The 15,505-nt window shown below is 40.6% G+C and overlaps 1 protein-coding gene across 1 annotated transcript; it reads left to right on the top strand.

Annotated features, from left to right (window-relative positions):
• The first annotated feature begins 1,005 nt into the window (after positions 1-1,005).
• On the top strand, positions 1,006-14,961 carry LOC110538567 (hepatic leukemia factor). The gene is made up of 4 exons (XM_021625459.2): positions 1,006-1,368; positions 4,353-4,697; positions 10,966-11,183; positions 11,731-14,961. The coding sequence occupies exons 1-4, from the start codon at positions 1,254-1,256 to the stop codon at positions 11,944-11,946; spliced, it is 894 nt and encodes a 297-aa protein (XP_021481134.2). The 5' UTR covers positions 1,006-1,253; the 3' UTR covers positions 11,947-14,961.
• Positions 14,962-15,505: the final 544 nt, after the last annotated feature.

Here is a 15,505-nt window from a genome sequence, read left to right as displayed (position 1 = left end):
GGTTAAATGTTTGTAGGACATAATAGAGAGCTAAAATAAATGTTTGTATAATTCAATTACTCTGTGGCCAATAGTAGGCCTATAGATCTAAGGTTAAGAAATGTACAGTTGGCACACCTGTTATAAGCCTACTCCTTTTAGTAGCCTAGCGGTTAGCATGTTGGGCCAGTAACTGAAAGGTCACTGGTTTGAATATCTGAGCTGACAAGGTGAAAAGTCTGTCGCTGTGCTCTTGAGGCACTTAGCCCTAATTTACTCCAGGGGTGCCGTACTACTATGGATGACCCTGTAAAACAACACATTTCCCTACAACTATCCAGTGTGTGACAAAATACTATTAGAGTTGAATAGTTACCAGTTTGGTGGCAACAAGCTTTAAATGATCTATTGAATGTACAGGAGCGAGAGCGCTATGATGGGGGCTTGATCCATATCCTATTACAGAGCTGAGCACCTAATAACGCAGGCCTCTGTGTATGTGTCCAACAAAGCTCACTACACCACATTGCAGTAGGCCTAAATTACAATATTCCCCCTCTTTAAAGAAGGGTTGTATGTCCTCACACTCAAAGCTTCACATGCTTACAAGGCCCGAGAGAACACCACAATGATCCCACTGCTGTCCCCAGTGTTTCATCAATTTATTTCACCTTTATTTAACCAAAACAACACAGAGTTACACATGGGATGAACAAACGTACAGTCAATAACACAATAGAAAACCGGGAGAGAGAGAACTGTATGAGGGTCTAAATCTATGGTTCTTGCACTACATACCAAGGCTAATGGATGTGGGTAGTACAACGATCACATACGCCATGTCGGAGTAATCTGTCAATTAACATGATTGACATATATATTTTCAAGGAGAAAAGGACGGAGAAAAAAATGATAGGGAACACCGTGAAACAAATAAGTTCCAAAATCAGCAGTGGTCAGTCCCTCCTTCCCTCCATCTCATTCGCAGAATCGGTATTCAAGTATTTGCCAGGTTTGACGTCATTGTACATCGGTGTCCACAAATGGATTGTGAACCATCTTGAGCTTCACATCCAGTTAGTTCTCTGCCTTCTCGAACTAGCGTCGTTCGACGAAACCCGTAATTGTTATTTTCTGCGCGGATATCAATTTCTCGGTCTGAACTACAATTTGGGTCAAGCATTGAGGTTTGGTGTTTGTTTAACATATTTTCAAACGTGGGTCTTCTTTTGGAATAACAGCAATTGTACGCTATACTATCGTCCTCCAGACCAATGGAGAAAATGTCCAGACCTGATCCTTTAAACTCATCTTTCCAACCTCCAACTAATGGCGTACTGAAATCCCTGTTGGAGAATCCAATGAAGCTGCCATTTCATCATGAAGAAGGTAAACAAAACGCAGACATCAAATCATTTGTTACGTGGAAGTTTACATTCATTTTTGAGACGATTGTTTTGTTGTTCTCGCTTTCAAGCATGATCTGTCAGTGTTGCAGCGCGTGAGCAAGCAAGATACAATGCAGAAAAAACAACTTCTCCGATGGCTACAATATTTCAGTAGCCCGGTGTTTCTCACCTTTAGTTACTAAGAATGTGCGTTGATTCAAGTGTAAATTAAACGGACAATCACTGTTGCCACATCCACGTTTGGACTTATACATTAATTGATTCTTGAGTAGAACTTATAAATGCCTCATGAGCTTAGTTCAACTGTCATAACCCATCAGAACCCCAAATATAAGAATGTTTTACTCCAATGTTTGTAAACAATGAAAATGTAAACAAACACAATATAGCCTCAACATGGTTAAAACTATAATTTGGATATCATGGATGGTCAATCCTTGTATCCATAACTCTAACTCTTCATGTCTATGCATTTGAGTGGTTACATTTCTCAGCCCCATCCCTCAGCTTTTTACCGAACCAGTGTCGGGGGATTCGCTTTATTGTTTATACTGCTGATTTCCGCATTAAGTGTAATGTATTAGTACTACTACATCTAGCCAGATCGGGAAGGAGTACAGTATGATCCATGATGGTTGCAATTTTTTTCGTTAAATGTCAAAATACATTCCTAGCATGACGGCTCCAGCCTGATAAGGATACAGTGTAACAACTATCCCTTTAATTCACTTGACTTACGACAGAAAACGTCCCGCTGCAAGTTTTTGTCATACAGTACTTATTATTATTTGGAATGCTATTTTTCGTACACCGTTTAAGCTAGAAACGTCATTCAAACTTTAAAAAAGTGCAGAGTGGTCAGGACCAGTGTGCTTGTATACAACTTTTGGATGTCCTTTACACTTTATAAACTATAACGCTTTTTGCCCTTCGTTTTGTCCTCCATCCACTCTAAAGGGATTTCAACATTCTAAAGGTCCCATTGTGACATCATTACATCCAACATTCTATGCACTGTGAACAATAACTTGTGACAACAATCAGCTACATTGACACTTTGCCAACAAGTTAGACAAAAAGTTAGGGCGTAAGGAATCTTCCTTCTCTGCAATTGAAATCTGAAATCGTAACAAAAATATATTATTGCGATAAAACGATACAGCTGTTTTAGTAACCGCATCAACTGCATTTTCTTTTTTTTTTTTTTTTTTTTTGCGGAGCTCCCCAGCACTTTAGACAAAAATGAGATCTTGGTCTACTTCTCTGTTATTCAAATGCGTGTTTCACGATATACCGAAACTTCAGTACTTTTTGTATACTAGAACCTGAAAAACGGTTGTGTACTAGAATTTTTGTTATATTTGGTACTTCTGTCATGTCTCATGTCGTCAACGGATTGAGAGAGGATCAAGTCTGTCAATCAGCGTAGCCGATGTCCGTTTATAGCGCGAGAGCACCATGCCTGCTCCACTTACTCATTGCTAGCCCAAGCCTGTCAGGAGGAACCACTGGGAGTCTGAGCTGCATCACCACTTATGCGGCACATAAGTTAACACACTTGAATAATGAAAAACAGCATGTAGAAATATTGAAACTGTTAATAAATGTTTTCAAAGGTGTGTGTGTGAATGACGTCATGGGTCTTAAAGAGAACCTGCATACTTTAAAATAAGTCCCAAATGGAAGGGAAACAGATTGGTTTTCATCTGTAGCCCAATGAAATCAGCCAAAACAAGGTTCAATAACTCAATGCATGGACACACTCCTATTGAATATGCATTCCCTTGTATTGTAAATAGGCCTAGGCTACATCACGATTTACCCAGTTTATCAATAGACTAGAGATTTACCATTCAAATAAATTATGATCATAATGTTATGTAGTTTGATTGGTTAAAAAAAAGGTGACATTTATTTAAACATTTCAAATGTAATGATAATCCACTCAAAAGATCCATCTGGATCAATAACCATTCTGTGACTTTGGCTAATACCTTTTCTTTTTTTCAATTGGTATCATTTTGGTGTCGAGTATAGTGATACTAAACCTGGTATCGAAGTCAAAACTCTGATGTCATGGCATTTCTGTTCTGATTTCAGATTTGAATGTGTTATCTTCTTCTGATCAAAAGTGACAGCTGTTTTAGTAATGGTTATCCACTGCATTCGTTGAGCTAACTTCCCACTGTTGAATTAACTGTCATATAACTTTCAGAAATGTAACATTTATAGCACTGGGTGAGCACATTTCTACCATGAGACAATAAGTAAACATTTAGACTTTTGACACATCAGCTACTTTGACCACTTTCCCAACAACTTAGGCAAACACTTAGAGGATATGGCATCTTGGTCTACTTCTCTGCTATTTAAATCAGAACAGAAATATATTCTACCAATCAAATAACCACTGTTTTATTAACCACATCAACTACATTCTATCTAAACTTTTAAAAAGAACTGACATTTTGACAACTTTCCCAACAACTTAGACAAAAATTTGAACACTACTACAAAAATACTTTTAAAGGGCAAAAGCAAGTCCAACAGTAGTACATTGTGGGAAGTTTGTAATCTACTGTAAAGAGTTAGTATTCCGAAGACTAGCCAGGCTAGAAACCATTTAGTACTTATAAAACTATTTTAAAACTTCTGGAAATAGGTTGAAGAGAAATTAAAATATATTTCCTGAGACTGGAGGTTGTCCCCTAGAAGGTACTTTTGCTTTTGGAGTTGATGGGGTGTTTACTGTAGTTTGGTTATTTATCTATTTGCATCAATTATATAAACATTCAAATATGCCTCAAGTATATGCTTAATCAACAACAGGGGCTTTAGATATTGTATGTGTGTGTGTGTATATATATATATATTAAAACCTTGGCCTTTTATTGGCTTAGCTGTTTTGACATTGTTTGTCTGTTTTGGTCTAACCTTGATATGACTCTCTCCAAATATTTGCAGGTTTTGGAAAAGATGAGAAAAAGTTGGATGAGGAAGGCGGTGCCAATACTCCACAGTCGGCCTTCCTAGGGCCAACCCTGTGGGACAAGACCTTGCCATATGATGGGGACAACTTTCAGCTAGAGTACATGGACCTGGAAGAGTTTCTGTCAGAGAATGGCATCCCCGCAAACCCAGCTCAGAATAACCTAAACCAGCCACAGCAGTCCCGGCAGCCCACTATCCAGCAGGTTTCCCCTGCACCCCCCATACCCTCTGTGGTCGACCTCAATAGCCACGCCACTATCTCTGTTCATACAACCATGGTCTCCCAGAACTGTCTCCAGAGCCCCCCAGCCAGAGCAGGTAAAATACCATATCACACACGGCACACACACAGCACAGGAACACTCTCAAACGAGGGCTAACATCTGCAAGGTCAACCAAATGCACACACGCACACACACAACCCTCCTATAGCTCTCAAATTAGGGCAAATCTCTATGGTCAAAGCCTTAGTTGTTACGCTTTGTAATAATATGCCCCGGGCGCTGTTTGTCGACCTGGTGTACTCAGCACGCATATCATGACCAGGTTGTCTTCTCAACACTGAACTTTCTCCTTTACTGTATACCCCATCCCACTCTGACCAAAAGCACAGATAGAGGTTTCTCCGTATTTAGGCTAATTCAGGGGCTTTGTGTATGCTAGGACATTTCTTCTACAGTTCTGGCCCTGGACTTTGGAGCTTGAGTGGCATTGTGCCAAGTACTAGAAAGTTAAACTGGAGGGACAGTAGTTGTACAACTTGGGTGGGTTGTAGTTTTGATCCCTCAACTGTGTAGTTTTTGTCAACAAACATTTACAGTTTTACTACATTCCCGATGACATTCCAATATTGATTTAGATTAGGCTCATTTTGTTGCTTGGCACGCAATGCTTTGTTTGGTTAAGGTGAATCTTGACTTATCTGTTGCTGCCTACTGAAGAGACAACCAGAAAAAAGTTAAACGTTCCTCCTTAATGAAACGCACATTCCTGGTACCCTGTTATTTTGAGGTGTGAGGATAAACATACCTTTATTTACAGGCATCACCAAGGCAAACATCTTCCCTCAGGCTAGTTGTCATGGTTTCAGCCTCTTGAAAGTGGGGGAGTGAATAAAGAGGGTCAGTGTAATTGGTGTGTTTGTTGGAGCAGGCAGATGTGATCTGGTTGTGCTAGCCAATTCTTTGTTGCTAAATAATGGACATCCTATCTGAATCTTCTAGTCGAGGGGAAAACAGTGATTCTATTGCCTGTAATTGTTTTATTTTGAAACGAGTTAATTAATGATGAGGATGGTAGTTGTCTTTATGACCCTGTTTTAGTTAATAAAAATGTATAAATAAGGTGTTATCACATCAGTTATGTTATATGTTTAAAGGGGATATTTCTGTGTGCCCATTGGTTTGTGTTATAGTAACTTTGGTACGTATTTTGGTTGGTGTGTGTGTGATATTACCATTGTTGGTAGAGCACAGTGTGTCAAATACAATCCTTATAATCACTTCCACACTGTATGGAAACCTTCCTTTTTATAATGTTCCAGTGTATAACAGAAGCTCATGTTTACAATGTCTCTGCTCGGTGGGACCTATATTTTTTTTGTTGTCCCATACTTCTTGAGGTTTTATGGATATGAGTTGACACCATTATCAGTAAACATCCTCAGATTGAATAGAAGTTGAACTCTCACACAAAACACATTCTGCTGCATTTTATTCCAATAGACCTATGTATGTCCAAAGGTTTTTCATCTTAGTCATTAATGATCTACCATGTCCCGACGTGAACAGTGATGGTGATCTAGTGAAACTGGCCTGTGTAGTGGACTTGAATTCATATGAGTTACCACTTAAATGGTAGTGCTGGGAATTACCAGGGCTCCTCATGATATGATATTATCGTGATACTTAGGTGCCAATACGATATTTATTGCGATTCTATATGTATTCTGATTTGATGTTCATGACATATTGCTCACTATGTCTGCTGCAGGGGGACACGAGAGACCCATGATAAAAACTAGTTTTGATCCGTCATGGAAATAAAAGTGCTGAAAACATGTTGGCTCACCATTTTTAAAAGAAGATTGAGGCCAACGCTATAGAAGGAGAAATACCAATGTTTTGGTACAGCCGACTAGCGCCAGCTAACGTCAACTACCTAACAGAAAATATAAAAAAGGTTTGTTGTTGAGAATTGATACTTGGAGTCATAAAATTGATATAATATTGTCATAAATAGTATTAATATTACGATACTCTACTGTATCAATCCCCCCCCCCCCCACACTATTACTCTGATCCACCCAGCATGCTTTTACTGTGATTTGCAATCACATTTGAAGGAATTGCAAATGCCCTAAATTCCCATCCATTCCAAAAATAGCCTCACAATTGCCATGGGGAAAAAACAAAAACATTCACAACTTTCTTCTGATGTATGACATTCTGTTTGACACATTTTAAGATGATTTAGCTTGTCCCTTAAAAGTAGTCGCAGACAAGTGTAATAGTTTGTTTCTAATGATGACATTATTACTCATGCCATACACAGTATGTCCTTCCTCAGTGTGCGTACAGTGACCACAATGTTCCTCTCAGTATTTATTTCCCCGCTGCTTTCACAAAGTAAAAAAATAAAGAAAAAAGCTGGGAACACACCTTGACGTGGTACTGTAAATAGTTTTTGGCCTCACCACAGGAAGTAGTAGTACATCCGGACACAAGTCTGTCACTCATGTCAAAGAATTACATCTGTACAGTTACAGTACAAAGAATCCCATCATGTGAGGGTGTACGTGCATGTACATTTTTCTCAGTGCGAGTGAGCGTGTTTGTGTTTTTTTTTTTTTTTGGTCTGGTACAATTTCACAGGGCCTGTCTTCTCGCCGTTATGCACATTCCCTCTCACATGTACGGCTAGGTCTTCCTGACAGACACATGCATCCGCCATGTGTAGCCCCACTGCTAACGGGAGCTTGTCATGGCATGAGTTTCTCCTCCTTCCTTTAATTCTCCCTCACCTCCTTCCTTTAATTGTCCCTCACCAGACAGATCCCAGTCGGAGCCATAGTAGAGCCACAGGCTGAACCCTGATGAGATCACATGGTCAAGGCTATACTGCTATCACATACACCTCCAGCCTAGCCCGCCCCACCAACCTCCCAATTCCATATTGCATGCAAGCACAATGCAGCCTGAGATAGCTTTGTTATCAAAACAGATATCCAGTGGAGTTAGCAATGGGCGGGTCCCACTGCTGGTTCAATAAGGGGCCTACGGTCTATTGTTGGCAGGGGCCAGAAGGGAAGTGGAATGTAGACAAGGTCAAAGGTCAGGTCTAAACTTGTGTGCCATGGAAGTGACTGTCTGAAAAGGTGTGTGGTACCTATGGAAATCCTCTCCCTATAGTAAACAGATAAGGGGGAGTTGTGGTTAGTCCTGTTGACTCCATGTTGTTTAGCATCACATTAATATACAGTAAACACTTAACACAATAATAGGAATCCCCGACTAGCTCACACTTCATTTTGAAGATTGGTTGAAAAAGGCACAGACTCGATGTTGTCATTCCTTAGGGGTCAAGCTTAAAATGTTAATGAAAATCAAACCATTTTAAAGAGGGTTTGAGTTTCTCTCCTGACTGTCCAGCAGTCAGAGGAAGAACATGCAGGTGAGAGTCAGGTCAGAGCCATCTTAGCCCTCCATCCCATCTGCACTGGTTCTACTACCCACCCACACAATGCAAATCTGAGCATTTACCTACAGGAGAAGGAACAAGACGCAGAGCTCTTACCTTCTATCTATTTTTGGTGGACGTTGAATACATGTTGTCAGACGGGTGTGTGTTGTCTCTTCCTATTGGAGGTTCGTAGAGGGGAGGTCACAGCCAAATTCTATAGGGCACTATCAGCCAGGCTTTTCACCAGGCCACTCTTAGCCAGTCACTGTATTTTTACTCCAGTAATCTGGTCAGAATTAATGGTTAAAGTGATAAGATGTTTGGGCCATAGTGCTTGTTATTTATATAGGTGAAATACTTTTGACAGATTGTTTTGGACAGCGTCTGATTTAGCCCTTGTAAGTAGCTTGGCACTAAGCTGACAGTGTTAGTCAGTGGCCTGTCATTGTTGGGGACTAATATGCAGCCAACGTGTTCTTGACAATTCACTAAAATTAGGCATTGAATTGGACCCCTGCTGAAGTACCACTTTGGATGGCCAGCCATTTTAGCTTAATGTGTCAGTGACTACTGATACAATGATTCACTGGTGACGCTAGAGTGTAGTTGTCATGCTTGCGTGTCTACATTTTAGCAATTTAGCAGATGCTCATATCCAGAGCAACTTATGTATGCGTGCATACATATTCATCCATATTTTTTTCACTAAATTCCTACATATTTGTTTTCTCTTCTGAAAGGGTTGGAGTAGCTGTCTTACTTCCTTCTGCTTAACATACAAGCAAGTCAGACCTGTATGTTGGCCTTGGCTTAAATCTCAACCAGGACTGGCTGGAGCTAGAAATGCTGCTGTGATCAAAGGTCAGAAGGCTTAAGGCCGTAGCCAGCTTAAAGCACAGAGAAGCTGGGTCGTGACGTAGGAAGTGACCTAAAATGTCGGCCTTTGAATTCTGTTTGAGTGAAGTGTTTTCACCGTCAGCAGGAAGAATTTGTATTTCTTTCATTCCTCATTACGTTTTCAAACCAACTACAAAAGGCTGTAGTCCTTTGTGAGTCGTTGTAATTGTCAAGCTGTTTAAGTGGATGAATCTCAGGTAAATACACTGACATTGGGCTCTATTAGCTTACTGTCATAAGATGCTCACCGCCAGCCACCAATCAAATTACAGCTGATTTGATGAAGCCATCCAATTAAGTTCTTCAGTTCTGCTTGCTAATCCACTGAATGATGAAGGGTAGAATGTGAAACCGTGTCAACTGCTGACCTGCTGCTCTGTGCAATAGAAATCTATTAGGTGTTACGTAACATCCACAGAGAGATTGCAGAGGCACATGTTGAGGCTGGCTGACAAGGAGGTTGCCTTAAGTCAATTTACAGACAAAATGTTGTTGTCTGCCTGAGCTCAGCTGACTAGAGGCACTGATAACAGGGCCACAAAAAGGCTTAAATAACATATCTTCTTTGTTTGTGAGTGTCTGTCTGTCTGTCTGTCTGTCTGTCTGTCTGTCTGTGTGTCAGTAAATGTGTGTGTGTGTGTGTGTGTTCTCTGTGCTCCACCTGTTGGTTAAAAGGTGCAACCACATTTATTTTGCTTCCCTGTGGGCAAGGGCAGTTGTAGAATTATTTAGATTAAATAATCATTGACTTGATGAGCATGTATAGAATAAGACGGACATAAGAATATAGTCCGTCTTCACATGCAAGGCTGGTATTGATTCTAGAGCAGGGGTGTCAAACTAATCTTTCCCCGGGGGCCGCATATGGTCATCAACGAGGTCCGGAGGGCCACACAAAAAATGTGTTATATTTCCTTGCTGTCAAAATTTGCAACAAATAGTCTTGTAGTCCTCTGTTTTCTGAATTTCTGATGCTCCCTGATTGTCTAGCTTTCATTTCGGTGATAATTATATATATATAGTCAGTCAGTCAGTCAGTCAGTCAGTCAGTCAGTCAGTGAGTGTCAAATGTTTGGACACACCTACTCCTACCAGGGTGTGTCTTTATTTTTACTATTTTCTACATTGTAGAATAATAGTGAAGACATCAACTATTAAATAACACATATGGAATCATGTAGTAACCAAAAACGAGTTAAACAAATCAAAATATTTTATATTTGAGATTCTTCGAAGTAGCCACCCTTTGCTTTGATGAAATCTTTGCACACTCTTGGCATTCTCTTAACCAGCTTCACCTGGAATACTTTTCCAACACTCTTGAAGGAGTTCCCACATATGCTGAGCACTTGTTGGCTGCTTTTCCTTCACTCTGCGGTCCAACTCATCCCAAACCATCTCAATTTGGGTTGAGTTCAGGTGATTGTGGAGGCCAGGTCATCTGATGCAGCATTCCATCACTCTTTCTTGTTCAAATAGGAAGTGTGTTGGGTCATTGTCCTGTTGAAAAACAAATATGAGAGATTTAAAAAAAAAAATTCAAATCACCCGTAGGCCGCATTGGACTGGGATGTATGTTTGACACCCCAGTTCTAGAGGATCAGCTTTGTAAAGCACAACCATGATACAGAACAGAATGGCAGAATACTATGATGTAAACAGGCACACGTGTGTTAGTTTCCCCCTAAGTGCCCTCCTTGGGTCTTTTTAAAGGGGGCTTTTTTGAGAATTCAAAAGTACCCCTACTACACCTGGTATGGGGTAGGAGGTGAGGGGGGTACTAATGACTTTTGTCATAGCTTTTTATATTACATTTAATGGCAGATTCTAGAACCTTCATTTTAAGGAAACCAATTGAGGTCTAATAAGGCCTAATTTCTAACCATTACTTTCTGAAGGACCATTGCACCTCAAAGCCTGCTCTTTGAGAGCACAGTCTCTTCTTAACAGTGCCCAGATGTAATTCAGCAGACCCTCTAACCTGTTTTCCTTTGCCTTTCTCCTGCAGTGCTGCCCTCAGCTGCCAGGAACACCCCCAGCCCCATCGATCCAGAGTCTATTCAAGTACCAGTTGGCTACGAGCCCGACCCTGCAGACCTGGCTCTGTCCAGCGTACCTGGACAGGAGATGTTTGACCCCCGAAAACGCAAGTTCGCCCCAGAGGAGCTCAAACCACAGCCCATGATCAAAAAGGCACGCAAAATCTTCATCCCCGAAGATCTCAAGGTAACCTACCTGGAGCCTACTTATGTGGAAGGTTGAAAGGGTTCGCCACTTGTTTAGCCAAAAACTTTAAGTACCATGTTTTCTTATGTTATGTAAGCAGCAAGTGGACTTATTCCACCTAAATAACCAGAAGTATTTTAAACCACAATATGAGGAGGAGCGTTGGCGCAAACCCAAACCGGCAGCTTTTTCAGTATTGATAGGGAGGAGGCGAACTTGGCCAGGATTTAGATTGACAGGTTTAGCCGTGGTCATTCACTCTTAACCCAGGTCATACGATGTTGATGGAAGAGGTGTATCACATGTACTATTTTGTTTGTTGAGGTAAGATGGCTTCCTGCAGGGTGCAAAGGAGGTTGAACGTGTCAGGCAGTTTTAAACAACGTTATGGAAATGTGATAAGTGAAAATGAGATGCGTGCTGACATAAATAATAGGTTTGGAATACGGTTTATTACTCAGGTGAATCACTTATAATTTTACAATACCACAGGTAGTGTGAAAAAAAATATATGAATCACAACAGTGTGTTTCACCTCACTTTCCAGGATGACAAGTACTGGGCCAGACGCAGAAAGAACAACGTAGCAGCCAAAAGATCACGAGATGCCAGGCGACTGAAGGAGAACCAAATTGCCATCCGGGCTGGCTTCCTAGAGAAGGAGAACGGTGCACTTCGCTCAGAGGTGGCTGACTTGAGGAAGGAACTGGGTCGCACCAAGAACATTGTGGCCAAATACGAGGCTCAGCATGGGCCCCTGTGAACCTCCCCAAACCAACATCCACGCCACACCCTTCCCTCTTACCCCCTCACCCAAGAGTTTAAAGGACAATGTGCCTCCCTTTTGGTGGCACACCCCCCCCCCCCCCCCCCCCCCCCACACACACACACACACACACACACACACACCCACACACACCAGCCCCTCACCCCTGTACATTATAATCCTACATGATTCTATCATTTGGAATTTGAATTCTGTCACTGGCATCCGTTAGTTTGTTCCTTCTGTTTTCTCACTCACCCTTCATGTACACACATGTACATGGGGTATGAGTATGTATGTACAGTATGCACACACACTTTCCTCTTTCAAGTACTAGAAGGCACTTTGAGTGTTAATGAGCCAACAACCTACTCTCCGGATCCCTACCCTGTCCCCTCTTTCCACTGTTCATTTTGTAAATGATGCCATGCTGTTTGTTTTCCCCCTTTTTCACCTGTTTTATACATGTGATCAGGACTGAGAGCTGTTGTAATGTATCTCCCTCCCCATCCTTATGTTCTTCCAGTGCTGTTTTCAGAGGGATTCTCCTCCTACCTAAGACCCTGTTCCTGTCTGTTGTTATGTCCTGTACCTTCCTGTAGCATCCTTTCTCAAACGGTTTGTACCATACATTCGTATTGCAATTTGTTTATGTTATTGTACTTCTGTTAATATTATACATTTTCGTGTCCATTGTTGTTCTATTGCAGAGCTGTAACATCAGTTCATCACATCAGGACTATAAGCTACTCTTGTGATTTTAATATTTTCTTGTTAGCACTTAACCTCTCTCTCAAACCTCAGTATAACTGTACAGTTGGAAAGAAAAACCAGCGATTCTTTTCTATCACACATTGAGCAATAATCTTTTCCAAAGCTATATTAATTCATGCTACCAAGTTTTTCCTCCCACACCGATTCCCCAATCAGAGCACCTCTTGGTCTCCAGTAGAACCCACAACCCTCTAGTCTCGCGTTGCACGGCACGGTCATTTTCTGTTGGGAGTTGCGCTAGCTAGCATGGTGATGGTGGACAGATTTCCCACCCTGTGCTCAGTGGTCTCTCTGCTGCAGCCTGTTCCACAACCACAACTCCGCTAACCCTCTCTGCACCAATCTTCTAACACGTGTCACAATCTGCCCTGGTGCAATGTTCCTCAGTCTAATCTGCCTGATATTTATGTATATTTTCTGTTAAGGACAGATGAAGTTTTTGAAATATTCAATTGTTAATTGTTATTATTATTATGGCTTCTATTTGTGTCGTTGATGTTGTTCTTATTATTATCATCTCATGGTTTTTATTTGAATATTTCGGCATGATTTCTCAGAACACAAACCTCAAGCTAATCGCAAAGTGGTTGAATTATTTCCTTTTTATTTAGCATGATTAACAAGAGTGGTTCTTTTAATAATCAATAGAGATATCTGTATTTTTGTAGATATGTGTTTGCCTTCTTCTGTAAGATGGCTGTATGAATGTAAAAGATGTCGGGGGAAAAAAGTAGGATGGTGTTGTCCAGTACTGTGGTTATCCCAAACAATTAGTTTACTACAAACCAAAAGATTCAGTACAGAGATGATACATTGGTTATAAGAGATGTTTATATAAAGATATTCTATATGGGGGTTTTTGTACAGTATTTTTCCTATACATTACTGGCTATGTATTTTAAAGGCACAGAATCCAGAATATTATTATTATTATTATTATTATTAAAGAATACAAATACATTACTCAAAGAAAGCAAAACACTACTATATTGGTTATCTTAACCATAACAATGTGGTAGTATTACAGAGATTCCTCCAAATCCAGCAGCAGTAACGGATACTGTTGGGCATTATTGGAAAGACACTCCTGTATCCTGGTGATATACTATAGATTTAGCCGTCAGTAACCTTTAGTTCCTTGTGTCATGGAATCGTAGTGCTTTAAGCTCGAGTCTCCCCAACGTTAACATGAAATAAAGTTGTGAGTATGGAGGACGGAATGTATGGAATGATCTTTAATCGATTTCTGAAGAGACCCACTATTGGGTCTCTATTGCTATTGATTGTCATCGATGTCACCACTAGGTGTCTCAAGAAGATTCCTGTAATGGGTCCCTTCACTCAGCCAAAATATGTCACCGGAGTCCTTTGATGGTAAAACTGAAAAGGTTTACCTTTAGTCATATTCTGATATAAACTAATATTTGGAGCCATCTATGCTCACTAGTTAGAACGATGTTACAATGAAGGGGAGGGCAATTTCAGGTTACTGTAGCTGCTGTTTGTCTGCTTGTTCGACCTTCGCAGTTCTAGTAAGCCCCACTGCCTGAGTGATATTACTCTCAATGACACTACTGAGTTCTCTATTTCTGCTACAATACTTCATTAAATTCACAATTGACCAAATACAGTGTAGTGTTCCCTACCTGTTGCAGGTAGAGCTATGTTTTGGCTGTAGAGAAATGGCTGAAGATGGTTTTCCTTATTCACATTTCTATAGCCCATCCGTACAGATATGGGTTTTGTTAGCTGTGTCCATGTACTTTAACATGCTATTCTGTACCATGGACGTACCATATGAAAGAATAGGATAAAGCCATTACCAGTCCACACATTGCCCACATACCTTCCCGTAGAGTGACTTCACTACCTCACCCATGAATGGAAAAAAGTAACCATAATTCTGAGTCTATTCCAGTGCCTTGAATACACTGACTGTTCCTCAGTCTCTCAGCGACGTATTGTCATTATCACCACTTGAATAGGTTCAGATCTAATGCAGCAAATATTCTATATATTTACAATTGTCTTTTTACTTATTTAAAACACTACAATTAACTAATTACCATTGTATTAATGGCAACACCAATGGACTGTTTCACAGAGGGTACATAGATACACAATGAAAGGAGTATTCTGTCTTGTTTGTCATGGAATGAATGCATAACATATATTCAGGCCTTGGCCTCCCGATCTGTAATTCATAGTGTCTAATAAAGTATTTTCTGTTTCTTTTGATGAGTGTCACACTTATTTCTGCTAGTGTCAAACATTTTCAAACTGTTTACTGTATACACTGAGTCTATATAGTACTTAAGCAATAAGGTCGTCGGAGGTGTTGTGTCGTGCCTAAGAACAGCCCTTAGACATGGTACATTGGCCATATAGCACAAACCCCAGAGGTGCCTTATTGCTATTATAAACTGGTTACTAATGTAATTAGACAAGTAAATAGTCATTTTTAGCCATACCCATGGTATACCATGGCATTCAGCCAATCAGCATTCAGGGATCGAACCACCCGGTTTATAAAAAAACATGAACACCTGCTCTTTCCATGACATAGCTTTCACCTGGTCAGTCTATGATCCCTTATGTCACTTTTTTAAATCCACTTCAATCAGTGTAGATAAAGGGGAGGAGACAGTTTAAAGAATGATTTTTAAGCCTCGAGACAACTGAGACATGGATTGTGTATCTGTGCTGTTCAGAGGGTGAATGGGCAAGACAAAAGATTTAAGGTCCTTTGAAGGGGGTATGGTAGTCGGTGGCGGGCGCAACG

The sequence above is a fragment of the Oncorhynchus mykiss genome, chromosome 12 (genome assembly GCF_013265735.2).
Source record: "Oncorhynchus mykiss isolate Arlee chromosome 12, USDA_OmykA_1.1, whole genome shotgun sequence".
Taxonomy (NCBI): Eukaryota; Metazoa; Chordata; class Actinopteri; order Salmoniformes; family Salmonidae; genus Oncorhynchus; species Oncorhynchus mykiss.
Note: the sequence above shows the minus strand (reverse complement) of the source record. Positions and strands in the feature narration are given on the sequence as shown.

What these genes read in the sequence shown, in the direction of transcription:
- LOC110538567 (XM_021625459.2), top strand. Translation starts at nt 1,254, where the DNA reads ATGGAGAAAATGTCCAGACCTGATCCTTTAAACTCATCTTTCCAACCT. An exon ending in GAGCCCCCCAGCCAGAGCAG is followed by an intron (nt 4,698 to 10,965) that starts GTAAAATACCAT and finishes TTTCTCCTGCAG; the next exon opens with TGCTGCCCTCAGCTGCCAGG. An exon ending in TCATCCCCGAAGATCTCAAG is followed by an intron (nt 11,184 to 11,730) that starts GTAACCTACCTG and finishes CTCACTTTCCAG; the next exon opens with GATGACAAGTACTGGGCCAG.